This window comes from Camelina sativa, chromosome 11 (genome assembly GCF_030686135.1).
Source record: "Camelina sativa cultivar CO46 ecotype springtype chromosome 11, ASM3068613v1".
Lineage (NCBI taxonomy): Eukaryota > Viridiplantae > Streptophyta > Magnoliopsida > Brassicales > Brassicaceae > Camelina > Camelina sativa.
In genome coordinates this window covers 42,127,754-42,155,534 of record NC_141890.1, presented here as the reverse complement: position 1 = coordinate 42,155,534, position 27,781 = coordinate 42,127,754, and the positions used below count along the sequence as shown (strand labels likewise).

The 27,781-nt window shown below is 35.5% G+C and overlaps 4 protein-coding genes and 1 pseudogene across 5 annotated transcripts; 2 read left to right on the top strand and 3 right to left on the bottom strand.

Annotated features, from left to right (window-relative positions):
- Nucleotides 1–6,558: 6,558 nt before the first annotated feature.
- On the top strand, nt 6,559–7,487 carry LOC147935280 (uncharacterized). Its single transcript, XM_087472937.1, has 2 exons — nt 6,559–6,586; nt 6,706–7,487. Exons 1-2 carry the CDS (start codon nt 6,559–6,561, stop codon nt 7,485–7,487), a joined length of 810 nt encoding a protein of 269 aa, XP_087329063.1.
- Nucleotides 7,488–11,145: 3,658 nt separating this feature from the next.
- LOC104728822 (putative F-box/LRR-repeat protein At3g59170) lies at nt 11,146–17,904 on the bottom strand. The gene is made up of 5 exons (XM_019232086.2): nt 17,116–17,904; nt 16,869–17,009; nt 16,434–16,775; nt 15,681–15,800; nt 11,146–11,328 (listed from the first exon to the last, which is right to left on the bottom strand). The coding sequence occupies exons 1-5, from the start codon at nt 17,902–17,904 to the stop codon at nt 11,146–11,148; spliced, it is 1,575 nt and encodes a 524-aa protein (XP_019087631.2).
- LOC109127730 (DEAD-box ATP-dependent RNA helicase 38-like) lies at nt 16,335–19,394 on the bottom strand (annotated as a pseudogene). The gene is made up of 6 exons (XR_015571781.1): nt 19,089–19,394; nt 18,481–19,000; nt 18,317–18,382; nt 17,116–18,238; nt 16,869–17,009; nt 16,335–16,775 (listed from the first exon to the last, which is right to left on the bottom strand). The product of XR_015571781.1 is annotated as a DEAD-box ATP-dependent RNA helicase 38-like (transcript).
- A 949-nt stretch (nt 19,395–20,343) lies between these two features.
- Nucleotides 20,344–23,244, top strand: LOC104728821 (protein DETOXIFICATION 16-like). The gene is made up of 8 exons (XM_087473878.1): nt 20,344–20,748; nt 21,381–21,925; nt 22,023–22,109; nt 22,193–22,249; nt 22,332–22,570; nt 22,682–22,800; nt 22,894–22,980; nt 23,075–23,244. The coding sequence occupies exons 1-8, from the start codon at nt 20,506–20,508 to the stop codon at nt 23,156–23,158; spliced, it is 1,461 nt and encodes a 486-aa protein (XP_087330004.1). The 5' UTR covers nt 20,344–20,505; the 3' UTR covers nt 23,159–23,244.
- LOC104725756 (sec-independent protein translocase protein TATB, chloroplastic) lies at nt 23,226–25,354 on the bottom strand. The gene is made up of 6 exons (XM_010444469.3): nt 24,953–25,354; nt 24,744–24,868; nt 24,318–24,377; nt 24,055–24,220; nt 23,693–23,866; nt 23,226–23,590 (listed from the first exon to the last, which is right to left on the bottom strand). The coding sequence occupies exons 1-6, from the start codon at nt 25,179–25,181 to the stop codon at nt 23,544–23,546; spliced, it is 801 nt and encodes a 266-aa protein (XP_010442771.1). The 5' UTR covers nt 25,182–25,354; the 3' UTR covers nt 23,226–23,543.
- Between the last annotated feature and the right edge of the window lie 2,427 nt (nt 25,355–27,781).

The window sequence follows — 27,781 nt, the reverse complement described above, 5'->3', positions numbered from 1 at the left end:
ATGCCTTTGTGTTACTGTAATTGTCATTGTAATTCTAATGTGTAAAACCTCAAAAGGAACATTTGTTCTTGGTTACTAGTGTCTTTGTGTTTTGTCTTTGGTGTAGGATCTCATCGGTTGTAGTTGTGTGTCTTTGTATTGTGTCTTTGGTAATGAATAAATTTGGTTTGGCTATGAGTTTCACAAAAAAAAAAAGGAGGTTGAAAACAAAAAGCATTCATAATGAAAACATTTAGTTCACACAACTAGTTGAACCATAACATCGATCCACGTTCAACACACTGAACCAAAGAAGACAAAAACAAACAAACCTAATGAAAAACATTTGGTTCACACAAGAACAAACAGCATTCATGAACACTCAAACCAAACAAAGTAACAATTCATTCATAAAGATAATCTACGAGGACCACTGAAACCATGATCCATATCGACCAAGTCCTTGCTCTTCTTGTCCTTGGGATCCTTGTTGAGCTTGTGACCCAACCCTTGGCTCTTGTGGTTCTTGGTTTTTCCTTGGTCGACCTCTTGGTCTCTTTGGTGCACTTGAAACCATAGTAGGATTTTTGCAGCCATGCTTGTTGTGCACTTGTTGGAAGCAGTTAGAGCATGTCATGACCCTCTTTTCCCGTGACATCTTATTTGACGAAGATGAAGATTCATTTCTTCCTTTCCTCCTTGCATAGTTAGACGGCCTTCCTGGGTTCCCTCTTCTCCATGGTGGTGGCAATACAGCCAGCCTATTCAACATAGGCCACAATTGCATCCCTTGGACAGGCCTAATACCATCCCTATATGTCTCTCTCCACCTTATCCTTGTGTAACAAGCATCCACATAGTCCTCCACCTTTTCTCTCTTTCCTATTATCACACATGCAACATGAACACAAGGGATTCCAACCATTTGCCACTTCCTGCAACCACAAGTTCTCTACGACCTCCATCTTCTTTGTCTTGGACCTCGTCTTCGTCATCAGATGACAAAGGATCTGGAATTTTGTCATCGTCCCATATATCATCACCGCTGTCGGATTCAGAACCATCTTCTATTCCTCTAACAGCCTCTGGGAAGTCGTCTGCAATGTTTGCGTTAACATCTTCTTCCACACCCTGCATTTCGGTATCTTCACCACCAACTCCATCATCAACATCATCGAAGTCATCATCATCATACGCCACACAGTCATCTTCACTGTCGTGCTCCACTTCATGCTCCACTTCAGCCTCAATAGCCTCGTCTTCACCGCTTCTTTTCTTCTGTTTTCGACGCCGTTTTTTAGCTTGACCTTTATCACCAGCCTCTGATACAACTTCTTGAGCACCAAATCCTTCTCTGACCTCAACCTCTACAGCTCCAATTCCTACGACATCAGCCTCCGAAGCTCCAACTACTTCGATTACCTCAACCTCTACAGCTCCAATTCCTTCGACATCAGCCTCCGAAACTCCAAATCCTTCGACTACCTCAACCTCTACAGCTCCAACTCCTTCGATCTCAGCCTCCGAAGTATCAAATCCTTCTCCGACCTCAACCTCTACAGCTCCAACTCCGTCGACCTCAGCCTTCGAAGGTCCAACTCCTCCGACCTCGTCCTCTGGAGCTTCATACATAATTAGACTATTTGATTCATCTCGCGGTGGATCTTCAACTCTTTCTCCAACAAACGAAATCACACCCTTGTTTTTAACTTTCGGCATCAAATCGATTTTTAGGGTTTGTAAAATTAGGGATCGAATGATTTGGAGATTTCGAGTTTTTTTTAATTAGTCTAACGGGTTAAATTTAACAAATGTTAACGATGTTAAACGGAGGTTAGTTCTTCTGTTACCCAATTTTTCGCAATGTGTTAATTAGTGTTTTTTATAAAATGTGATGTTTAATTAGATTTGTCAACACAATTGGATGATTTAAATAGCCTTAGGGAAAGTTCAGGGTTTAATTGGCGTTTTTGTGTAAGTTCATGATTTAATTGACATTTTTCCCTAAGAAGATCCCCACATTCCGATTAGATATTGTGTAGGTTCATCGTATCAATACAAACGTCCCTTTTGACTTTTGAGTCACCGTCACCGTGCCGAGAAGAATCATGTCACAGATGTTTCACTTCGTCGATCGATAGTCTCTACCGCCGAACCATCGACTTCTATCTAGCAATTATCACCAGACCCGTCGGCTTCTATCTTTCCACGATTACCAGAACCGTCGGCTTCTATTTTGCCGCTAATCGATCAACCATTTGAGCTTCTTCTTTCGTTATACCTGTACACTTCAGCTCCATATCAGATAAAAAATAGTTACTAAAAATATTCGTTTTCAGATCTTTGCTAGGGACTGTATAGAGTCTGGATTAAGATGTAATTAACTAAGTTTACTTCACCACATACTCATGCCATAAATTTAGGAGGATAGTTAAAAAAATTGTGTTAGTCCGAGTTTGATCCTTTGAGATAGATGCTTTGACATAACAATAATGTGCCCATAAACTTTCTTTCTTTAGACTGGACGTCTTCGAATTATCTTAGAATATTTAATTTCCATTTTCAATTTGGATATGCCCAATTTGAACTGAATCCATGACATGCAAGAATTCGATGCTTTACTATAAAGTATTTCTTTCATTTATTGATTTTTTTCCAGACACTAAGTCAAAGTAAAAATGTGTTATATGCCTTCATACTTCATTATGATTTTAGATTCATTTTATAAGATTAATTTTGTAGGATTCATTTTATAAGATTAATTTTGTAGGATTCATTATGAATTAAGATCAACTATACCATCGATTTCAAATCTGGAAAAAATTTTCTACGATTGAAAAGATTACCTGAATAATTTGTTTTCCTTTATGCTCATCAAGTCTATCAAGTATGGAAGTTGATGATGTCGTATAAAAGGTGAGATATTAAAAAACTTTAGTGTTTTGAATGGCGTATGGTTACTTAGCAGAAACCAAGATAAAAGTTAGTTATATATGTTTACCTTTTTTTATTGGCAAACCGTTGTATAGAATATGTGGGTAAACCACATAAATCTGTTTGAACCATAAAGAAAACATATTAGAACAAACCAAAAATCTTGTATAGTATGATTCTTACACGAAGCAAAGTAAAAACAAATATTTTGACAGGTTCTATACAATTATAAAATATTGAAATACTAATTAGATTCTTCTTAACATGATTTATTTAAAACAAAATTAGATCTAGTATCATAGATGAAGATATAAATAAATCGTTACCAATTGTTGATTGTTTGAAAATCCTAAGAGTTGAGAATTCTGATTTACAGACTTATCAATTGTACTTTTCAGCTGCAAAATTGTTAAGAACACAACTTAGAAAACTTGAATATTGATGTAAAACATAAGAAAAAAGAAATATTAGTAGAGATAACTATTTTCTTATAGACGTACAGATTCATATATCTAGTATGTTTAGTGAATTGCTTCCATGATTGAAGGATCTTGGTTTGGATGCTTGGATTCGCTAACTCGTTTTAAGGGCTTAATGTCATTAAGGTATGTGAATCCATCAATCTTTTTGTTGTTTTGTGATCGATGTTTTTGAGTGAAAGACATTAGAGCTTTAGGTTACTAAAAAGGTAGAACCCGAATGCTATATTTATATACAAAAGTTTGTAAACAATTGTTGACGATATTTAGTTTCTGTTTTAAAAATATTTTCCCATAAATTCGAATATCTTAATTTCGTATTCTATTTAATGTGTAGAAAAATTGAATCATCATTCTGTATTTTTCTTGATTTGATAAGATTATATTCCATATTTGTAGTTATGTTTAAATGTTATTTGGTAAAATATCAATAATATGAGATTTCAATCCTACGTAAACTAATGCCTATATTACGGTTTGTGATTAATGTAGTTATTGTAGTTACTAATTATTAGGGATACTGATTTGGTTGTGATATTGATTTGAGATGTAAATATAGAGGATGTTTAGGGATTTAATTGTTCTAGTTTTTGAAAGTTTTGTTTAAAAATTTATTGTGAAGGCTGATTCGTTGATTCAGGTGATGATTGAGTCCGATTAAATAGCAGATATTGTTTAATTGTTTGGTATTATATGGAATGAGATTGATATTGATGATAGTTAAGACAATTCGCTTTTTTTATAGGAATTTCAATTCAATCATATATTCTTTAACTAACATATCTTTCTGTTTCTGGTTGGTTTAATCCTTTTGTTTTATTTTTTTTGCATGCAACCGGCGTGATTGGATAAGGGAGTATATCTTCCATAGTCAATCTAGCAAAACAGGATCCGAATATGTTTAAACTGGGTCGGTTAGGATCCGAGTGTCATGGCCATTTAATCTTACAAATTTGCCCTTGTCGTTCTCTTTTTGTGTTCTCTAAAGATTTTTATTTAAGGGGCATTTCATGGCATACTGATTTTATTGTTTTTTTTTATCCTAAGTGTGCTTCCCAATTAATAGTATAGATGTATTCGTACATAGAGCCATCGCAGAATTACGAGGCCAAGCCCAAAAACATTTTCAAGTCTGTTAAAAATTCTTTTTAGTGAAAACCCAAATAAGTAAAGAGTTTTGAGAAAGAAAACAATATACACCTGCCTCAAGCGCTGGCGAAAAAAAGCTCTCCAAATAATGTGATCCCTTTTTTCTCCCTTTACATTTGCCGATTTCGGTGACGGCTCCCACCGGTCCCCTCACTGGAACCGACCCTTCTGGTCCCCTCTTGTCTAAATCTACGCCGCCTGCTTCAGTGAAGCCAACTGGTTTAGTTTCTTCAGATCTCAGTTCTAAGGTGCTACCTGAGCCCAAATTGGCCTCAGCGACGACGAGTAACCACGCTCCTGCCCTCCATGGCCTTACAAACACTCAGGATGTTGTGGTCGCAAACCCTAATTGCACTGTTGCAGCTACAGGAGCCGTATCACCGGTAACAATACCTGTAAAGGAGTTCGAAGCAAATGATGGGTCTTCTCTACGAGAGCAATGCCCAGAAGAGATGGATTCAGTCCTACCTAAACAGATGCTTGTCAATCCCTCTTACGGACCAGAATCTCCCTGGAAGAACTTACTAAAAGGAAACTCAATCAAGATGGAAAAGAAAGGTACCCCTTTCACTCTCGAATCTGGGGAGGTGTGTGTCACAATTCCAAATTATGAGATCGAAAAGAACAAAAAGGCATGGGATAACTTCATCCTCGGACAATTCTATGAAGAAGCATCGTCTTGTGGTGCGGTTAAGGCGATTTTCAATGGGATTTGGAGTCGGCAACGCAAGGACATCACAGTCTCGAAAATGGAGGGTAACTCCTTTCTTTTCAAAGTCCCTTGTCCAAATGCACGCCGACGTATCTTGAGCCAATGCCTATGGCAAATTGACGGCCAGTCCATGTTCGTAACTAAGTGGTCCCCAGAGGTTCAACCCTCTAAACCGGAATTGACAATGGTTCCAGTGTGGTTGGAATTCACGGGAGTTCCCCTACAATTTTTTAACAGATATGGTTTCCAGCACATTGTCGGGCTTGTAGGTCACCCTGTCTGTCTTCACCCCCACACAGAGAACCTCATAATCTAAAGTCTATACAGTCATAGATTCCTGGGAACCACTTCTTGAAGCTGTTAACGTCCGTTTTGAGTCTGGTCAGATCAAACAGATTCATGTTTCTAGCCCTTGGCTTCCCTCATTATGCAGTCATTGTAAGAAGGTTGGGCATACAGTCTCTCGTTGTTCGAAAGCACAGCCTACTTGCATCTCACGTGGTTCGGTCAAACACAAAACTAAAGTATGTCCTCGTAGAGAAAAAGAAAAGATCCAAGGAAAGCGTCCCATCCAAAGCCAGCTGCCTTTGGTGGGGGTACCAACGACCAATATCCCCCTCAGTCCCGACCCTCGACTATCTCTAATTGCTCAAAATTCGAATGTTCAAAAGCCAGTCGTGGCAACGAGGATACCTCAATGCAGGTCACCTCTCTGTCCAAGGTAGGACTAGAACCACATTTGGTTGTGGAATCTCGGGAACTGGTTTCAGCTACCAACAGGAGAGTTTCAATGGTGCAAGCATCGGTTTCGAACAAATCTCTTGTCTCTTCGGCCACAAAGACACATGCTAGTGGTTTTGATGACGGTCAGCTCTGCATCGATCTGAGAGAGAATTTGTTTGCTCATCTGTCTCCAAATCCAGTAGGGGTAGGAGAGGTGTCATCTGAATCTGCCTCAGATAGTCTTTCGGAGGAGGATGACAATCCAGCAGTGGAAGAAGATCGTTTTTTGAAAGTTGTATCCAAGAGATTGTAGAGAAAGAATCTGTAACAGGTCAGGGCGGGAGGCCCTTTAAACCTCTAATAACCCCTTTCCTTAATGGATATTTTTTGTTGGAATGTAAGAGGGTTTAATGATAAAATAAAGCATAGAAGTTTTCGGAAATGGTTGAAGTTTAATCAACCGCTTTTTGGTGGGCTTTTAGAGACCCATGTCAGCCAACAAAACTCGCAAGTTATAGTATCTCGCGGGTTCCCATGATGGAATTTTGAATGTAATTACGAGTTTTCCGATCTCGGTAAGATATGGATCCTCTGGCATCCTACTGTTCAGGTATCTATCTTAAGCAAATTTTTGCAAGTTACCCTATGTCCCACAACATATTGTTGTCTCTGTTGTCCATTCTTTCGCGACTTGTTGTGTATCGAGAAAGCTATTATGGATTGAAATAGTGGATCTAGCAACTAATGTGACAGTTACGATTTTACCATGGGCTGTCATAGGAGATTTCAACCAAATTATGTTTCCTCATGAGAACTCCACACCACTTGTTACATCTTCCCAGCCTGGTATGCGTGATCTTCAGCAATGCCTTGACTCATCTGCTATGTGTGATCTACCTTATTGTGGGAACACCTACACGTGGACCAATAAACACATAGTCGGTCTTATTGCAAAGAAGCAGCACAGAATAGTCGTAAATGACCTTTGGCGTGTAGAGTTCCCTTCCTCTTTGGCTGTTTTTGGTGAACCTGTTTTCTCAGACCACAGCCCGGGATGCCTATTTCTTGACTCTGCCAAGCAAAAGTGTAATAAACCATTCAAGTTCTTCTCGCTACTAAATCAACATCCTGAGTTTGCACCTTTAATCAAACTGTGGTGGGATGCTCTCCAGTTTGATGGGACCAAGATGTTCGTGATATCAAAGAAGCTAAAGTTTCTAAAGAAGGTAATTCGCGACTTTAGCAAGGAGAATTATTCAGGTATCGAGAAGCGGGTTCAGGAGGCTTATTCTGAGCTTATAAAGTGTCAACAAGAGCTCCTCACTGATCCCTCTACTGCTTTGAGTCTCAAAGAAAGAGAAGCTCATAAGGCATGGTGCACACTCGCAATTGCAAAAGAGTCCTTCCTAAGAAAAAAATCAAGAATATGTTGGCTAGAAGAAGGGGACAAAAATTCTAGATTCTTTCATAGGGCGGTGCTCTCCAGGCAATCCCAAAACGAAGTGATCTGACTCATTGATGATAATAACCAAGTGGTGGACTCAAAGCAGGGTATCCAAGACCTTACAGTGGAATATTATAAGAAGATGTTTGGAGATTTGGGCTCTTCTTCATTGGCGTCTATAGCTGAATTGGCAGACCTCATCCCTCAAAGGTGCACCTCGACTGCTCTGCTGGTTCTTAACGCTCCCATCACACCCTCAGAAGTGAAGAATGTCGTATTTGAACTACCCATAAACAAAGCTACGGGTCTGGATGGTTATTGTGCAGTGTTTTTCATTTCTCATTGGGGTACAGTTGGGCAGGCAGTCACTGATGCAGATCTAGAATTTTTCAGCTCTAGTAAGCTGTTAAAGCAATGGAATGCGACTATCCTATCCTTGATTCCCAAGAATCCGAATGCTCAGAAAGTTGCTGATTTCAGGCCAATTGCTTGCTGCAACACCCTGTATAAGATTGTTTCCAAGCTATTGGCTAACAAAATTAAAAAGGTTGTCCCAGATTTAATCTCCAACAATCAGTCTACGTTTGTTCCCGAAAGACTTCTCGTGGAAAATGTCATGCTTGCTACTGAGTTAGTCCAAGGCTATAATCAGAAGAACATCTCTGCAAGGGAAATGCTTAAAGTGGACCTTAGGAAGGTCTTTGATTCGGTTCAGTGGGATTATCTGTTAAATATCCTCAAAGCAATGGAGTTTCCGGAGCACTTCATCGCTCTGATTGATCAGTGCATATCCACTGCAAGCTTCTCACTATGCATCAATGGGGAGCTATGTGGTTACTTCAAGGGGACCAAAGGACTGAGACAAGGGGATTCTATCTCTCCTTACCTTTTTTTTCCTGGCCATGGAGGATTTCTCTCGGATGTTAATGAAAAACTTCATCAACAATCATATTGGTGCTCACCCCAATGCCACTGAACCGCTGGTTTCTCACCTTGCTTTCGCGGATGACGTCATGGTTTTTTTCGATGGTAAGGCATCCTCGCTTGACACTATCGCTTTGGTTCTACAGCAATTCTCAGAAGCTTCAGGACCTCTATTTAGCGGGTGTGAGCCATGTTGAAACCTTTCAGATGAGCTCTCTTGGTTTCAACATTGGATCACTCCCCATTAGGTATCTTGGGCTTCCACTTATGCACAGAAAGCTCAAAATTGCCGAATACAGACCACTGATTGAGAAGATCATGATGCGCTTCACCACTTGGTCTGCCAGAGCTCTGTCGTACGCTGGTAGACTTCAATTAATCTCTTCAGTGATATATGGAACCCTTAATTTTTGGATGTTTGCTTTCATCTTGCCTAAAGGCTACATAAAGAAGATCGAAAGTTTGTGTATAAACTTTCTGTGGAGTGGTGATGCAAGTAAAAAAAGGAGCAGCAAAAGTCGCATGGTGTAAGCTTACTCTACCTTAGAAAGAAGGTGGACTGGGACTTCGAAGTTTATCTCAGTGGAATAAGACTTTGTGTTTAAAGTTGATCTGGCTACTTTTTACAGCAACAGATTCTTTATGGGCTATCTGGTTGCGAAATACAAAGATAAAAGATGTCAGCTTCTGGTACATTGATGCAAAAAAGCCTGCATCATGGACCTGGAAGGCACTGTTGAATCTCAGGCACATTGCAGGTAGTTTCCTGAAGGCGCGACTGGGTAATGGGCAGCGACTTAGTTTCTGGTATGACTCATGGGCCCCTTTTGGTCCGTTATTTGGCTATCTAGGTCCTACTGGTCCTGCCCAAACAGGCATTTCAATCCATGCAAAAGTTGCTCAGGCTTGGTCTCTGACGGGGTGGAATATCAGACCAGCAAGGTCACCAAGGGCTGAAGATCTTCATATTTTTCTCACAACAATAAGTGTTCCTCCTTCCACCGATTTTTCTGATGGGTACTTCTGGCTATGCGGCACTGAGGAACTCTTAGATTTCGCTACAAAAAAGACATGGGAAATCTTACGGCCAAGACAGGATCCCCCTCCGGGGACTGAGCAAGTTTGGTTCAAAGGAGGTATTCCTCGACATGCTTTCATGATGTGGCTTATGCACCAAGATAGATTACCAACAAGAGAGAGATTAATTAGGTGGGGTCTCCAAACTAAGCCTAAATGCTGCCTTTGTGGGTTGTATCTGGAAACAAGAGAGCATCTTTTCCTCCGCTGTGAAGTTAGTGACGAATTCTGGTCTGCAGTGACCAGGAGGCTAGGTTACAGACCTTTCTCCTTTCATACCTGAGAAGCTTTCACCGCCTGGTTGGATGTCAATGATCACACAACGCCAAGATGCTTGCGTCGTCTCACCGCCCAAACAACTCTCTATGCTATATGGAGGGAACGAAACAATCGTACAACAGCATTGCTACGGAGGTCCAGATCTTGTTCAAGGGGCTGGACAAACAAATTAGAGACGCCATTTTGGCAAAACAGAGGAGAAAAAAGTTCAAGGATCAGCTTTTGGTCTGGTTAAATTTTGACTAGGTGAGCCTACTCAAAGATCTTCAGTATATTTTCTCCCTTGTTTTTATTTTTTTTTGGGCAAGGGATGAGGCTATGTATCAAGACTTTTGTAATTTTTCTAAAAATTTTAAGTTGAATGAAAATTCACATATTTATCCAAAAAAAAAGTAGGAACTAATGATATCTTAGACTCACTGCCACTGCTTATACCACTAGGCTAAACAAAATTTCTGTAAAATAAGGCCGATTATAGACCTATATAATTTGCGGCCGCAAGCGGATGCTTCATCAGATTAGGTCTTGGGCTGGCTCTGTTTGTACAAGAGAAGCTAAGGTGCTAGTTTTATAAAAATCCTTATCTAACATGCTTTACATTAACAAACACACTAAATATTCAGTGATAAATTATATATATGGAGCAAATCTCTTTATCAAATTCTTAATTTACAGTATAATAGGACCGTGCTAAAGCACAAATTAATATTCTTATTTTTTTAAATTTTTTTTTTATTATATGTCATGTAATATGTTTATGTATGTCTATTTGGTATAATTGATTATTATCTTGTTAATTCGGTGGATAAATCCAGATTTTTATATTATTTTGTATATTTTCTACCTTGTTAAATTTGTTGGAAAACGTAAGAGATTTGTTTAGATGATTATGTATAAGAAAATGATTTATTTAAAGATTTGTTAAGATGTGTACCCATTTATAAGGAAATGATGTATATATATTTATAATATTACAAATAATAACTTTAAGATGTAGTATTTATTAAAATGGTAAGGGTTTATTATGTAAATCTTAATAATAGAATGTTACATTAGCAAATGTACTTTCCTTTTAACAAGTAGGGGAGGCTTTACATTAACAAACATACTAAATATATAATTTCATTATTATTTCTAATGATAACTTTCCATCTCAAATGGACAAAAAAGTTAAAAATAAAAAAACTGTTATCAGAGATATGTGTATATATGTGATTGTATCTAGATAAGTTATATTTTTCTAAGTTGAACTGATTAAAGATTTAACTAAATAAAAATCTAAGAAAATGTTATGTATTTCATATTTTGATCATTAGAAACAAACTAGTATTTGACCTAGTTATTTTTTTTAATGAATGTAAACTTTTATTCATTAAAAAAAACTTTTTCTTTACAACAAATGTAACATGTTTGATCCTATAAACTTTAATACATAGACGACAACATTATGTTCTGGTTGAGAACCAGAATGTAAGGATGTCTTCATAGAGATGATGGCCTGAATTCGGAAGGAGGAGGAGCTTATTCCGAATGGTCTTGTCAATCCGTTTCCCAAGTCGAAGTGCAGAGATTGGGTCTTCACCATGCCTGCGGTTGTTTCGCTCTTGCCATAGTGAATGTACTGTTGCCTGAAGGGTGTATCACAGAAACAACAGAGGGATCTTATCAAGTGTAGAACCTAAAATGAGCGTCTTAAGTGTTCCCAGTACAATGTTGAGTAGGTTCCAAGAAATCCATTAGTTAGCTTACTCCAAATCTGTTGCGAGAAGGGACACTAGAAGAAGAGATGATTTCTTGTTTCTAGTGGTGCATTGCAGAAGGAACATGAGGATTTAATCGTCAACTTATATTCATAATTTCACATGTGTTAAAATACATGACCACACATATATAGCATAATTTGCTTTGATCATGTGTATTCATAATTTTCACTTTGTAGAATCCAAAATTTTACATATTCATGTGTATTCTACAAAGTGAAAATTTGGTCTTCTTCAATGACACGTACAGCAGAACATGTATCTTTATTAACAATAATATCTGAATTAACAAAAGAAATTTATGCATATTACTCATTTATTTACGATCGTGAATATATTTATGAATAATTGCAGTTAAGAAAACATACCAATTCGAGATACTTCAATACTTGGGATCTGATCAAACGTCTTCGAACATGTAGAATACATTGTAAGGATGTATGGTTCCTTCTAGTCACCATAGTTATCACATACTTCGAAATTCATGATATCAAAACACCAATTCCTTCCAACAAATTTTTTTGGAATTTTTGAACTAATTATTGTTTCACAGGTGACTGAATTCGATCTCCCTGCCCACCATCAATAGTATAATTTACTTTCAGTAAGATTTTGTATTTAAAAAACTATAATGTAAAAATTGAAGCTAAATAAATCTAAACACACAAATGCTTATATACACTATCATAGAATTTAGACGTGAAAGATGGATATAATTCAGAGGCATCTTTCAACTGAATATAATCATAATTAATATGAGTTGACGATTAAATCTATGAATATGAACAAAGATTTAAATATTTACCTAAGAATACTACTATATTAATTAGGAAGTAGAAATATGAAACTAACTTTAAAATATGTAAAAAATTACATTCACTTGCCATTATAAAAACTTAATTAATTAATTAACAACAAAAATTTACAAAAGTAAATAAAATCTATTTGAATCTAAACATTATTAAAAAAAATTAACAGCTAAGATTTTAGAAATATAATCGAATAAAATCTACAACTACAAATTTTATCAACATTTTTTACCAGCACGGATTAAAATTTTATCAAAAATCTAATCAAATAAAATCTATATCAATTCCGTTTGACAGCTTAGATTTTAAAAATTAATAAATAAGATAATAACAAAATAAATTATTATAAATTTTCATAAAAAGAAGTTCAGCCCGCGGTTTTCCGCGGGTTAGTTACTAGTTGTAACTATAATTTAGATGAGTAACCAAGAAATAAAGAATTGAGAAGAGAGGATTACAAATTTTAAAAAAAAAAAGATGTTATAAAAAAAGAACTATTTACAATTTGTTATATAATAAAAAGAATTATTTACAGTTTTTGTTTATCTACATTCCTGGAAAGATGAACAAACAAAGTAGTTCTAAGGTTTACAAAATAATTGTTATGGACTCGGACTTTATCAATAGCTCAAACATTTGTAAACATCTATCATTGAAATTTGGTTCAGTTTTTCTTTTCATTTTTTCTAAGGGGATGTATTGAACTTGATATTTTTGAAGATTTTGGGGTATTTATAAAATTCATTATTATTCAATTGGTGATTTTAAAAAATTATCTGAAATTCTATGTTATTGAATGTGATATTATACAAAATCATTTAAAATTATTTACAATCTCTTGTTATTCAATTAATAATTTACAAATCTCATTTCATATCTAATGTTATTCAAAATATCACAACTCTTTTTTTTTTAAACTAAAAGAATGGGATTCTATGAAATTTTTCTAACTTTTTAAAGGGAGAAAAACTAGATTGACCCAAATCAAGAGGTTAATTACGAAAGTAACCCATAAATTGTGAGGGTTAGATGAATTATTTTTTTTGCCTAAAATACATTTTTTGCTTTGTTAGGAAAAAAAATAAAGACCCTTCCAGAAATTTTCTAAAGAAAATCAAAATATTTTCAAAAGAAAATCAAAATATTTTCAAAAGTCTGCAGCACTAGTTGTGACAGATTTATTTGTGTATGACAGATTTGTTTTTGCACAACTGATTTATTTTTGTATGACAGATTTTTTATTACCGACTTATTTTGAAGGACAGATTTTTTAACTACAGTTATGACAAATTTATAATTGATGACATATTTATTTTTTACGACAGACTTATTTATAAAGACATTACAGACTTTCACAATATATAACAGATTTGATATAATGTTTCGCAAAATTATTTTCCACAGTTATTTCAGATTTATTTTCTTGATTAAAAATCTGTCGTAAAAATGACAGATTTTTTTATAGAAAAATAATTACTAGGTTGACCTCTAGTGATAACAGATTTGTTTTAAGTTACGACATATTTTTAATTTAACCAAAAATCTGTCGTTTGATAATAGATTGATAACGTTTTTAAAAAATTGCTAAAGTGACCTATGTGAATACCATATGTTATGGCAGATTTGTTATTGTTATGACAATTTTTTTGGTTGCTTCCATAAATCTGGTGTTTGATTAACAGATTTATTAGATGTAAAATGTAAATATAGTGACAACATATTTGTTTTAAGTTATATTTTTCTCAGTCATATTTTTATTAATTATATTTTTTATAAATCATATTATGGATCATATTTTTAAACTCATATATTTAAAGTATATTTTATACATTTTAATTTTCCTAAATCATATTAAAAAAATTAACATCATATTTTAAAATCATATTTTTATATATTATATTATCTTCATAAATATTATTTTAATATTTTTTATATACATTATTTTTAGTTACAATTTCATACATTATATTTTGATAAAACTTATTTAAACTATATAATCTTAAACTTCATATTTTTAAATCATATCTTTATACATAATATTTTTATAAACATTTTTGAATATTATTTTTATACATTATATTTTAAATCATATTTTATTTTTATAAATTATATATATATAAAACATAATATTTTTTTAATCATTTTCTATTTTTTATTAATCATATTTTTAAATCAAAATAATTAATACTATAATATTTTGGGTTTTTTCGTTTTTCAAAAAAAAAAGAAAAAAAATTTGCTAAGTAAAAGAAAAATCTGGGCTTTTAGTATTTTTACGTAAAAATTTTGTCATTCTAGTTATTGGATAGGACAGAGTGTTAATCTGGAAATTAATTGCCAATTTTATGTCAAACTAGTATATTTTCACCTTTTTAATTTAAAAAATATGACTTACAAATCAGAAGTGAAACTTTGAAGGATTTTTTTAATTAAAAGTGTTCTCGGAAACCTCCTCCATCTCTGCAACTTGTCTTCTCTCACTATATACAGGCCCGGCTTAGAGGCAGTGCAGACGGTGCAAAAGCACCATGTCTCCATATTTTTGTGACTTTTTTCTTTAAGGTTTAGGGCCTATATTTTTGATATTTTATAATTTAGGGTCCTAAAATTTGAAATGTTGCAAATATAGCCCTAGTTTTCTGGAAAAAAAATTGAGCACAAGGTCCCAAAAATAAGTGAGCCGGGCCTGACTATATATCTCTCTTTCTCACTTTCTCTCTCTCTCTCTTTACTCTCAAATACATATCTCAAGATTCTGTTTCAGCCCATCAAGTTGATCATTGAATAACTGCAACTAAAGATGTTGTCTCGGCCACCTACGCAGCGGAGCTTCCGTCAATACCTTTAAGTGCTCAAATTGGGAAGCTTAAATTGGTTGAAAGAATCGTTCTTTTCTCCGAAAAAGAATGTCCACATCTGGGTTTAGTCTGTGCATCGCTCTTCTACATCTCATGGGTTTCTTATCCCAGAAGTTCTGCAATTAGTTTTGTTCCTAGGTTTTTGTGTATCCCGGTTTTGTTCTCCCTTGATTCATTCTTTTAGATTTTGATTGGGTTTGTAAAAATATTATCGGATTTTTAGAAGAACGGAGTTGCAAAACAACGAAAATAGGTCAGCCATTTTTTGTTTTTTTTCTCAAACTTTAACATATCAATATGTCTCAGAGATGAAATTCAACAACAAAGTGTTCAGTTCAATATTGCCAAAGAAGAAAGCAATACACACACCACAAAACGTAGGCTAAGTAAGAACACACGCAAATCATAATTAAGAACGAGTAGGCAAGATATAGAGAAAGAGAAAATAGCCAACCACCATTATATTCAAGTCTCCTACAACCGAAAGCTTTTATGGCCATTATCTAATTTCAACTATCTATTTAGAAAACCACATTCACATAATCCGACCAACTTCCCCATCACACTTGAGCACGTTTGGCATGTCTTTTGGCATCGTGGTGACACGCTTGGCATGAATGGGGCAGAGGTTAGTGTCCTCAAAGAGACCAACAAGGTATGCTTCTGCAGCCTCCTGAAGTGCATCACAACATGGCTCTGGAAATGCAGTTCAGTCTTGAAATCCTGGGCAATCTCACGAACAAGCCTCTGGAAAGGGAGCTTCGTGATCAGCAACTCAGTACTCTTCTGGTACTTACGGGTTTCACGATCATTATATGAGGTGCAACTTTCTTGTCTTTGTCAACAAATGTGATTTTGCTTAGGATCCTTTTTTCTTTTTTTAACTATATAAATATCCTAAAATCACATAAAAATTCAATAACCAAAATCTCACCAAATTTCAAATTTCACCAAATCATAAAATCTCAAATTCAATAACCAAATCTCCTAAATTTACACTCAAATCTATCAGAATTTTAAAATATTAAAATTTCAACAAATTTCCTAAAATATCAAGTTCAATACAACCCCTAAGTATACAAAATAATTGTTATGGACTTAGGGCCATGAAATTTGGTTTAGTTTTTTTTTCTTAATGTTTTTCTTCTCTGCTTGGCGTTTTTTATCGTGGATAGATTTTTTTTTTTCCTTTTTGATAAAGAATAAGTTAGAAATGTATAATCAGACCCCTCAATCTTCTTAGTTCTTACATTATTTCTTTAATAGAATAAAAAAAATTATTCAATAAAAACAACAAACTATCAACCCTAGTGTTCCCTGAAGGAAGAGACCACACATTCTCGGTGATAGCGTTTAGGAGATTAGGGATGAGTTGGACATTGCACTTTGGTGAAACTAAGCTAGCTCGCATTTGGAGTTGGGTTGACACTTGAATCAAATCTTCGTCAAATGATGATGAGTCATAGTATAAAACCAGTTGTTCAAGATTTGTCATTGTCCCCAATAAGTGCTTCACTTGCTCTATGTGCTTCTCTGTTTTTCCATCATCTATAAATATCTTCACCACTTCCACATGACTTGTTGACAAGAAAGTAAGATCCTCTGACTTGCACAAATACACATCGTCTCTGCATTGATGGAGGAGTCCCTAAAACGTAAAAAAAAGAATTTAGAGTTTTGTTGCATTCACTTTATGTGTTTGTTACATAATATAATGCTCTTAAAGGGTTTTGTTTCATACTTTGAAAAGGAGAGTTTCCACATTTGGACAACGCTTGAGTAGAACTGCTAATGATTCCCATTCAAAAATCTGCATACTCTTGATAGTCAAATGAGTCAGGTTGCTGAATATCGGTATTGCTTTGCAGCAGAACGTGAGTACCTGAAACATACCATTATATATCATCATCACTACTACTCAACCCAAGTGGCATAAAATAAAATAAAAAAAAAGAGTAGGAGAAAGTTGCGACTGGAATATAATAAACCTCGAGAGTTGAGCGAGATAAGAAGAGGCGCTGAACATTGCAAATTCCCTTGATAAATTTTGTAGCATCACCAAACAAATAGTTTTCTTCATTACCGTAGGCCTCTAATTCTGCGTCGGCTATAGACATTGCCTTTCTTTCCTGCTCGCTTGTAAGGCGAAAATCGATTTTGGCTTCAACAAGTGAATCAAAATTCACTCTCAGGTACTTGCGAGCGAGAACTTGAGTACATTCCAAGTAGACCAGATTTGGAGTATCAAACGAAACAACACTGCTTGGACTGTGGAAGGCCTCCTTGTGCTGCTCAGAACCAAACTTTAGTGTCTTGAGAGTTGTATGAGAGACGGAGAAAGACTCCCACATATCCGAGCGTATACCCTCCAGAGTTAGTTCTTCAAGCACCTTACAACCCGCAACAAGCTTGCTAAACCCAGTATTCTCCTTGCCAAACGAAACTGACTTGAGATGGAGAGTCTTAAGCTTTGGCAGATGAAAATCGTCAACATCAATAGTAGAGTCTTCTCCAACACTATTTATGATCAGCCTAACCAATGTCTTGCTCGAGAAGATATTTGAAGGTAGCAGAAAATGCACACGCTGACCCCAATTCATGACTAGATGGAGATCCGATACATTAAGTGCCAACGCTTTGTTAATCCAAGGAACGACACGTTCTGGATCAACGGGATCATAGATATATATAGTCTTCAAAGAGAATTTCTCTAGAGTGAAGCCGTGATGCAAAGCCAGTACTTTGTCTACAAAGTCCACAAAACTTGTCGACCGCATGTGCCATTTATCATTAACATATATCACACACATTCCAACAGCACGACACCAAGGAGTCAGCTTCTGAGGATGCAGATAGATCGAGTCATCAAAATCAAGGTTAGGAACAGTAGCAAGTAGATAACGCCATCTTCTCGAGAGAACTGATGTGGAAGCAGCTGTTTTTGTGGGAAGAAATGACAGAATGTGGCATGTAACTTCGTCTGGCAGATCGTTGATGACGACTCCAATATCCCTTCTTCTTTGTTGTACAAACACTTGGTCGGGGTCCTTGACTACACTTGCAGCAAATTCTTTAACGACTTCGTTTAAAATTGCTGAGAAAAATAAGAACCTGTAAAAGAAAGAAAAAGGTCAAGTTGAGCATCGAGAGGACTTAAATCTATCATGAGCTAAGTTTTAAAAAACAGACCTGGAAATATGGATTTACTTTCTTAATGTCTTTCATGACCTTAAAGGAATCATCCCTAAACCCATCCTGCAACGTAGGAATTAATAATGATGGTTACAATTTTACAGAGAAAGTTGAAAGAAACCAAGGAAAAACTAACTAAAAAGCATTTATTATTATATTACCATAGCAAGAATTAGGTCGGGCTCATCAAAAACTAGAATCTTTATATTGGTAACACCTAGTTTCTTGAAATTTATCCACCTTTTTGATCGTTCCAGGAGTTCCAATCACGACATGTGCGAATACAGGTGCTCGTTTTGTGATCGGTACGCCTCTGGCTGCCTCGGGTACGGCCAGTTCAGCAGTAATCCCAGTATACTTGCCCATCTTTTCAAGAACCTCCAAATTCTGGTTTGCCAATTCACTAGTGGGACAAATGCAGAGTGCTTGAGGCTCAGGGAGTGTTGGGTCAACCCGACTGAGCATACCGAGCACGAAACAAGTAGTTTTGCCAGATCCGTTGTGCGCTTGAGCAATAAGATGCTTGTGAGGCGGCGTCATTATCATGGGCAAACTCTTTGCTTGGACATTCCTCGGCTTTGTGAATTTCATCTCGACATATAAACCTTTCATCAGTTCAGGTGATAGGTTCAGATCTTCGAACCTACTTGCCCATAGATATGGTGTCTCACCTGAGGTAGCCTACATAAAAGAAAAACATTAATTCTTCCGATTTGTGAATCAACAGCAATTACAAATTCACTAAATATAACATAAAATCTAGTATTACCGTTATCAAATTTAAATCTTCGGATTCGTGGATCACAGAGCCATGTTTCTCTCCCTGATTTGTCACGGAGGACATGTCATCAGTTACCAAAGATGATGACGACTTCCCCGGCATTCAGACCAAAAGTTAGATCCCTACATCGGTCATAAACAAGAGAGATTGTGTTGCCGTCGTTGATTTTATAAAAAGTAAGGAAAAGTTACGAAAGAATTGAACAAGGCGTTTCTCCAGGAAACAAATATTTATTTATTCTTAAGCAATCCTAATGTTCTTGAACAAAAAGGAAAAGTTACGAAAGAAAGGAGAGTAAACACCCGACAAGAAAGAAATAGAAAAAAATAAAATTAGGAAACGAATTAAGGAGACATATGACAGATGGAAGTGAGGCCCTATAAAGTATGCTCAAAATTGTACCACGATAACTTTGGCATGATAAGAAAGAAATTCTGGAAGCTATATACAATTGGCCATCTTTGGTTGGATCAACTTTCAATAATCCTCAACAACTCTCCTCAACTACGATGTCTATATATCCTTGTAAGTAACAACACACTATATATACTTGTTGTTGTTGTAGATTGATTCTTTGATTCATACGCTCTTAAAAATTTGTATGTACTTACTTGCATCCAAGATAAGAATGGATATCAACCCGGGAATCTACCATTGTCATGGAACCAACCAAGTTTAGCCCCCAGATGCTTGTCGTCTCATTTAGAGGAGTTTGCGTGGGAGGGATACAAAGCAAGCAAAGAAGAGAAACAGCTCATGAGATACATACTTGCTATCTCAAAGTGTTTAAAGAAAGTGACAGTCGCCTTGATATCAACCTCCAATCTTGAAGAGACAAAAGAGGAGTTAATATATATGGCTAGAGTTTCAACTTCGTCTGAGCTTCTGTTTAAATGAAGAATATATTCTCTTCCCATTTGCTACAAAATCTATATCAATTAGAGTATTATACACACATTTAATCAAGCTATTCTTTTTATGATTATTTCTTTTAGTAATTATTTGCAAGTCACAACTGTTCTTGTACGTGCTCTCTGGTACGCGCGTCTATGCGACCACTATGTTTCTTCCACCATGCTCAGTTGAGCAACGATTCTCAACATTTTGGACTTTTTTTTTTTTTTTGATTTATTTTTGGTCCAGAAATTCATTGAGCAACCCATTAAGGTTTACCACTAGACATGCTCTTAGCCACGTAGATACCTGCATAAGTCACTCATGTATAAATTCTATTTATAAAGTTGACAAATGAAAAAATACTACTCGATCGCCACACACCACACATCATACATCAATAGGGACAGAGAAAGAGAGGGGAAAGAGACAGGACCTAACACAAAGCCCTTAAAGACAGGGAAATCGTTACTTGTCCATATCTTTGCTCTTTCTCAACAAACAAAAAAATATGAGGGAAGATAGAGAAAGAGGAGAAGATGAATTGTCATGGCCTTTGATCGGAGAGAAGAATAGTGTAAAAGAAGAAGTGAAGAAACAGCTATGGCTTTCCGGTCCACTCATCGCCGTGAGTCTTCTTCAGTTTTGTCTCCAAGTTATCTCCGTCATGTTCGTCGGCCATCTTGACTCTCTTCCTCTCTCCGCCGCCTCCATCGCCACCTCTTTCGCCTCCGTCACCGGTTTCAGCTTCCTCGTCAGTTTTCCTCACTCTTTTTTTTTTTTTTTTTTGGTTTTTAATGCATATCTTACAAATTCACACATAATAATTTTCTTCTAAATTTACATTAAAAAGGTCTGAATTTGAAACTTAAATTGGTTAATGAGTGAAATTGTATTTTCCTTTTTGTTTTCATTCTATATATGCACCCAGAGATATTTTTCTTCTATATAGTTTGAAACCTTTAAACATATAAATATCTCTTTAACCCGAAGAAGAAGAGTAAGAATAGTAATTTTATAGTAAGGATATTATTTTATTCATCGTATGATGGACTTATCACAGGCCACCTTGTTTGATCCTAGTTGAAGTTGCGTAAGCAACTTCTCTGCCACTCATACAGATTTAACGACAAGAAATATATTCAAACAAACTTTGTCATTATATGGATGGACCAAAGTGAAAAACGCCAAAATAAAAAAAAAATAAAGAAGTGAATTATTGCTTATATTTTCCTACTTGAACTTGAAACCCACTTTGTCAAACATTGAAACAGTTACTGATGATGTCAACGCAGATTTAATATTGTTTACAAATTGCGTTGGACGTTTGAAGCAAGAAACCTACACTGATTCACTTTTTTCCTTTTCCATATTCCTCATGACCAGATGGGAACAGCTAGTGCGTTAGATACACTTTGTGGCCAATCGTTCGGAGCAAAGAAGTACGGAATGTTAGGGATACAAATGCAAAGAGCAATGTTTGTTCTTACACTAGCTTCTATTCCTCTCTCCATCATCTGGGCAAACACAGAGCACTTTCTTGTCTTCTTTGGACAAAACAAAGCCATCGCTACACTTGCTGGCTCGTACGCGAAATTCATGATCCCGAGCATCTTCGCCTACGGTCTCCTTCAATGCTTTAACAGGTTCTTGCAGGCACAAAACAATGTGTTTCCTGTGGTTTTCTGCTCTGGAGTCACCACTTCTCTTCATGTCCTTCTTTGTTGGGTCTTGGTTTTTAAAACTGGTTTAGGGTTTCAAGGAGCTGCTCTAGCTAACTCCATTTCGTATTGGCTTAATGTCATTCTCTTGTTCTGTTACGTCAAGTTCTCGCCTTCTTGCTCACTGACTTGGACCGGTTTCTCTAAGGAGGCTCTACGCGATATTATCCCTTTTCTGAGACTAGCTGTTCCTTCTGCACTTATGGTCTGGTAATACATATATGAATTAATGAATCAATTACTTGCAGCACACTTAACTAAGCTATCTTGATATTTTGAAGTATTGTTGTTTTGTTTGTGTACCCAGTTTAGAGATGTGGTCCTTTGAACTTTTAGTTCTCTTATCAGGACTTCTTCCCAACCCAGTTCTAGAAACTTCAGTTCTCTCAATCTGGTAAGAATGATTCATATGAATTACTGTGTATAATTCCTAGTTCTTGAGTGTCAAAATTGACTTTGGTCATAAAATATTTGCAGCCTTAATACATCAGGAACAATGTGGATGATCCCATTTGGTCTCAGTGGTGCTGCAAGGTAAAATTACAGAAACCATTTCATGTAGCGTTACATCAAACTCATTATATAGACCATTGACTATCCCTTAAAATTGGTGCAGCACGAGGATCTCGAATGAGTTAGGAGCCGGTAATCCGAGAGTGGCTAAACTTGCGGTGCGTGTGGTCATATGGATTGCAATCGCAGAAAGTATAGTGATCGGATCAATTTTGATACTCATAAGGAATATCTGGGGGTTGGCTTATAGTAGTGAAACAGAAGTAGTCACCTACGTAGCCTCGATGATGCCCATTCTCGCATTAGGCAACTTTCTAGACAGTCTTCAATGCGTTCTCTCAGGTTTTTAATTCTTGCTTTCCTTACAAGTAAAGGCTTTTAGAAACACCCTAATCATGAGTAACTTGGTTAAGTCTGGTTATATTTGTTTGATTTTTCCGGTTAATTAAACAGGGGTTGCTAGAGGATGTGGATGGCAGAAGATAGGAGCATTCATTAATCTTGGATCATATTATCTTGTTGGAGTTCCTTCAGGCTTGTTACTTGCTTTTCACTTCCATGTTGGTGGTCGGGTAATTGAAACTAACCTTAATAAATCAGCTTTTTTTTTTCAATTTAACTGATTATAATGATAACGTTAAACATAAACATATCAATTTTTGAAGGGGCTTTGGCTTGGAATCATATGTGCCCTCGTTGTTCAAGTTTTTGGTCTTGCCCTCGTCACCATTTTTACCAATTGGGATGAAGAGGTAAATCAGCTTTGTTATAAAATTCAAAAATTATTATACATGTGGCTGTGATTATGATCATTAATGTTTTCTTCGTTTATTTTATAATGGATAGGCCAAGAAAGCTACACAGAGAGTTGAGTCTTCTTCAAGTGTGAAAGATTTTGCAGTCCATGACAGATCAACTGTTGTATTTTGAGAGCCAATAAATCATTGAACTTCATTTTCATTGATAGTCAATTAATCTATATGGAAGAGCCAATAAATCATTGAACTTCATTTTCATTTTCTGTGTGAACTTTACAAGGAGCCAATAATTTATTCAAATTCATTACAGTTCACCTAATAAACTCAATTATCGTTATGAAGAAAAACTAATGGGCACATAAATACACAACTGATACAGATTCTGATAATTTTCAATCCATCAAGATGCGTACATACAAGCTTTGTGAGAATGTCAAGAGAGCTAATAGCTTCTTCTCTTTTGGCAGATCAAAAAAATTCCCTCCGAAGCTTCCCAATATATATATAGAGAGAGAGAGGCTTATGCTTTTAACACTACAAGTCAAATTTTGATGCTTTCAATCTTGCCTTGGAGGAGATGCAGCTGTTGTTTCTCTCGCTGTACCTGCAACAACCCGGTTTTAGACAATTTGGAAGATTATGAAAAGAGTTCTTAATTTGCTGATCATTCATCTCATGGATTAAGTCCGACGGAGGAAAGGCTAACCATTGGGCTGGCTTTCACCAGTTGGTGTTTGTACATTTCCGGGTTGTTGTGGCGGTTCTTGAGTTTGAGTTTGATCCTCTGTTTGGCTTTCAGCGGTTGACTTAGCTTTTAGTTGCTCTTTAGTGATCTTGAGGTAGTCCTCGGTTGTGTAAGCTTTTGGTGATTGAACATCATCTGCTTATTTCAAGGAAAACATCTTAGCTTAGCTTCACTACTTCAGAACATTATTTATATGGAAAACAACAACAGTTTTGGTATAGACTAGCTCGTAGTCTAGACACGAGTCAAAACTACTCTGATTGTGTCTCAATCAAATGCCTATTCTGTTAGCATATACATAGTAAACTTAAAAGGGCACTCACTGGAGTCACTTGCAGTCACAGGATCTTCAATTTGGGGAGCTGATGGTGGAGGAGGAGGAGGAGGTTGAACAGTATTCGTTCTGTTTTGGTTGTACACGTTTGGCGATGAAATGTCATCGAGACCAATTTCACGCTCAAGGGTACTTTTGAAATCTCTTGAAACGTCCTAAGATAAAGACACGTTGTAAGCAATCAAAAATAGTTGGCACATATACAAAACCAACCTCATGTTTTCCTCAAAGTCTTGATATAAAAAAACAAACCTGTAGCTCTCTAATCGTTGGCTGAAATGTACGCAGGGTTTTTCCAAGATTCCGAGCTACCTGCACGGATCATAGCAAGTAATCACTTCTTCAAAAGACTCTAAGCAACTGTTAAAAGACTATTAAAAGACTATCTGGAGAAGAAACATTAACATCTAGCGCTCTTTTCTCTTAACATTTCTAAAACTCAAACTCTCAAATGCTCAGTAAAGGAGTGGAATTGAACATGCTCCCAATTAAGAACATTTGATAAAGATTGAGACTTCAATCCACAGAGATCCTAACAGAATTAAGCAACAGCCTTATCTACACTCCAATTCTCCTCAGATAAACGAAACAGTAACAATTCATAAGCTGCCTAAACCCTAAAAAAGCTATGATTCCAGAATCAATCATCAAGAAAAAAACAAGAAGACACTAACTAACCTCAGCAAGGCCTTTAGGACCAAAGACTAACAAAGCGACAACACCAATAACCAAAGCCTCAGGTGCTCCAACACCAAACAGGGACGCACGAATCACCATACTCTTATTACATCTTCTCTTCTTCTCTACACACACAACAAAAAATTCAGAAAATTGAACAACTTTTACAAAACCCAGAAGAATTTGAAGTATAAAAGAGAAATCGAGACCTGGGTTCGAAGATTTAGTAGTCGAGAGTGAGATGCCCAGATGCTTTAAACCAATGTAAGGTGAGAAACTAGAAGAACCCAGTAGAGAACACCATGAAGAGAGATGATTAGGTTTCCAAGAAGCTTTATAACAAGATTGCAGAGGATGATAAGAGAAAAGGTGAGATTTTGTAATCGTTGGTGATAAATAAGACGAAGAAGAAGCTATTATCTGAAAGGCCATGGCCATAGAGGCAGCAGCTTCGAAGGATTAGTATTATAGTTTTTTTTTGTTGTGTAACAGCTTCGAAGAGGAACCTAAGCCATAAACTTACTTCCTCACCAATCAAAAAAAGGTCATTAGCCTTGAAAATGAAATAACGCTCCGAAGAAAAAACGATAAAAAAAACCTTAAGAAAATCTAAATTTATCCTTTGGAAAATCTGAAGATAATGTTCTTTTTTTTTTTTTTTGCTTAGAAAGTGGAAATGGGCCGTTAAGAAGGTTTAATTTGGGTTACGTTGTTTGGGCCTTAGGATGCTTATAAACTTGATCGCAAGTATCATCTTCTCTTGAGATTAGCTTAGATTTTAGAGCTGAGATTGAGTGTGAACTTTGTCACGTTCTTGTTTTCTTTCGATTCTGTTTTCGCTTTTCTTTATATTCTCAAGGGAATCGAATGACAAGTGAGCGTTGCGGATATAGTTATTTGTGAAATGTCGAATCATGGGGGTATTCTATCTATCTTAACAAAAACTATTTTTTACAGAAATTATAATTAGATACTGATACACAACCAAGAAGGCTGAATATTTTATAAAGATGCATAACACAAATTGGTCTGGAGAAACATTAAAAGATGCACAACTAAACAAGTAGAATTTTATGAAAGATAACACAACCAAAATATGATTCATGTCTTGATTTGGTGTTTTGATTTAGCAAGATGAGAAAGATAAAAGTTGAGTTTTAAAGTTTTGATTGGTGTCTTTCTTTCTTCAATAAGGTTCATAATCATATCATTCATATCCTCTAAAAGGTAAAAAAAAAAAAGAAAAGAAATAGTAGTAAATTAGTTTTCCAAGTAGAGTTGAAAAAGGAAGAAAGAAACAAAAGTGGAAAAGGTAATAAAAGAAAGGTAAGGAGTGGCAGTCGTACGCACGCACGAGCGTTTGCTCAAAAAGCCATCACAGATTCACACACACAACTCGCCAGTTACTATGGTGTGCACGTGCATGTGCCTTTTCTTAATTGTTCCCAAGCTTTCTCTCCTTTTTATTTTATATCTTTATTTTAGTTTATACTTTATACTAAACTAAAGAAAACAATTTATCCAACTGTAAAAACAGTAATAGTAATAATAAGTGAATAGTTTAGGAGCAGCAGAAACAAGAATCATATTCCCTCCGTTTTAAAATATAAGATGTTTTAACTAAAACATATAGATTAAAAAGTTTTTACTTTTAACAAGTTCAACCAATTATAAACAATACTGCATAATATAAAATACGAAACTAATCTAAAAGTTGTATAGAAACTTGAAAACATCTTATATTATGAAACAAAAAACTTCTCTAAAACATTTTATATTTTGAAACGGATAGAGTATTAACGATTACATTTTCTTGGCATGATTTAAAGCAACTCTCGTTATCAAAGAGATTATAATAAAGTAAACTTAAAACATGAGATGAGGAGAGTCACATGGGAGTTCCAATGATGAAGCCGGCTATTATATTATTACCCTCACTTATTGGTTTGGTCCCCATATCATATCATATCATATAATATGCATATGTGCATACACGGCTAAGTAAGGGTCAACTCTTCGGATGGTAGCCTTAATAGTATTTTCTTCTTTCCTTTGACAAGAATCATTCGTTTTATAGATTACCTACAGATAGAAATTAGCCAACGTTATTGTTTTACGTTACACAAATATTTTAAGATCTACGAATACCCAGGTCAATTATTATTTTTTAAGCTAGTTAATATACATAAAATAGAAAAAGAGAGAAATTAGTGTAGCTTGGAAGGGTCGACCTTGGGTCTGGGGTGGCAACAAACGGAGGAAAAACCAACTTTGCTGCAGGAACTTCAGCATTTTACATGCAAAAAATCTTATTTCAATATTTTACCCCGGTCAGTTGACCTTCCTAACTTCTACGTGGGTCCGCCATTGGGTCCACGGAAAGATAATAATTAACTAGTGAAAATTTTAGAAATTGGGTTGTAATATTTCTAATTTCTACTTGGTTTTATGGATTTTTCGCTTTAGATGATTGAAGTATTGTATGTGACCAGTTTTATTCTTAATAAAGTTTGTTTGTTGGAAAAAAAAAACTAGTGAAAAAACAAATATGAAAAATGGAAGTAACAAAATTATATTCCAGCAAAACTCAAAACTGAATTTCTTGGAAAACTTTAAATTATAAAATAATTATAGTCTTTAATTTAAAACAGAGAAGTTAAACTGCTTATCTTTTTAGTATTTCCATATTCTTCACTAGTTCAGTTTATTATATTCGGCTAATAAAATTTTAAGCTCTATAAAAAGATAAAAATAAAGTGATAGAAAACTATTATTTAGGCTGTATGGACAATTTGAAATGTAATTGTTCATTTTTTAAAAAGAAAAATATATGTTTTCATGAATTAAAATAAAATAAAATTAAGGATCTTTCTTTATGATTTAAAAAACAAAAGAATGATTTATGATTCTACAATTTTAATTCATGAAATTACGGATGGCGATGTGCAAAACAAATACAGCGCAGTTTGAATTGTAATTAAATTCTATATTAAGTATTTCAGCTTAAAGTCTTTATTTTTTTTTATAATCATCGATTA

What these genes read in the sequence shown, in the direction of transcription:
- LOC104725756 (XM_010444469.3), bottom strand. Translation starts at nt 25,181, where the DNA reads ATGGCCATGGCCTTTCAGATAATAGCTTCTTCTTCGTCTTATTTATCA. An exon ending in GTCCTAAAGGCCTTGCTGAG is followed by an intron (nt 24,378 to 24,743) that starts GTTAGTTAGTGT and finishes TGATCCGTGCAG; the next exon opens with GTAGCTCGGAATCTTGGAAA. An exon ending in TGTGACTGCAAGTGACTCCA is followed by an intron (nt 23,867 to 24,054) that starts GTGAGTGCCCTT and finishes TGAAATAAGCAG; the next exon opens with ATGATGTTCAATCACCAAAA.
- LOC147935280 (XM_087472937.1), top strand. Translation starts at nt 6,559, where the DNA reads ATGGATCCTCTGGCATCCTACTGTTCAG. An exon ending in TCTGGCATCCTACTGTTCAG is followed by an intron (nt 6,587 to 6,705) that starts GTATCTATCTTA and finishes GGATTGAAATAG; the next exon opens with TGGATCTAGCAACTAATGTG.
- LOC104728821 (XM_087473878.1), top strand. Translation starts at nt 20,506, where the DNA reads ATGAGGGAAGATAGAGAAAGAGGAGAAGATGAATTGTCATGGCCTTTG. An exon ending in ACTTCAGTTCTCTCAATCTG is followed by an intron (nt 22,110 to 22,192) that starts GTAAGAATGATT and finishes AAATATTTGCAG; the next exon opens with CCTTAATACATCAGGAACAA. An exon ending in GGTCTCAGTGGTGCTGCAAG is followed by an intron (nt 22,250 to 22,331) that starts GTAAAATTACAG and finishes AAATTGGTGCAG; the next exon opens with CACGAGGATCTCGAATGAGT.
- LOC104728822 (XM_019232086.2), bottom strand. Translation starts at nt 17,904, where the DNA reads ATGCGGTCGACAAGTTTTGTGGACTTTGTAGACAAAGTACTGGCTTTG. An exon ending in TATCTCGCTCAACTCTCGAG is followed by an intron (nt 17,010 to 17,115) that starts GTTTATTATATT and finishes GGTATGTTTCAG; the next exon opens with GTACTCACGTTCTGCTGCAA. An exon ending in TGCTCAAGTGTGATGGGGAA is followed by an intron (nt 11,329 to 15,680) that starts GTTGGTCGGATT and finishes TACACCCTTCAG; the next exon opens with GCAACAGTACATTCACTATG.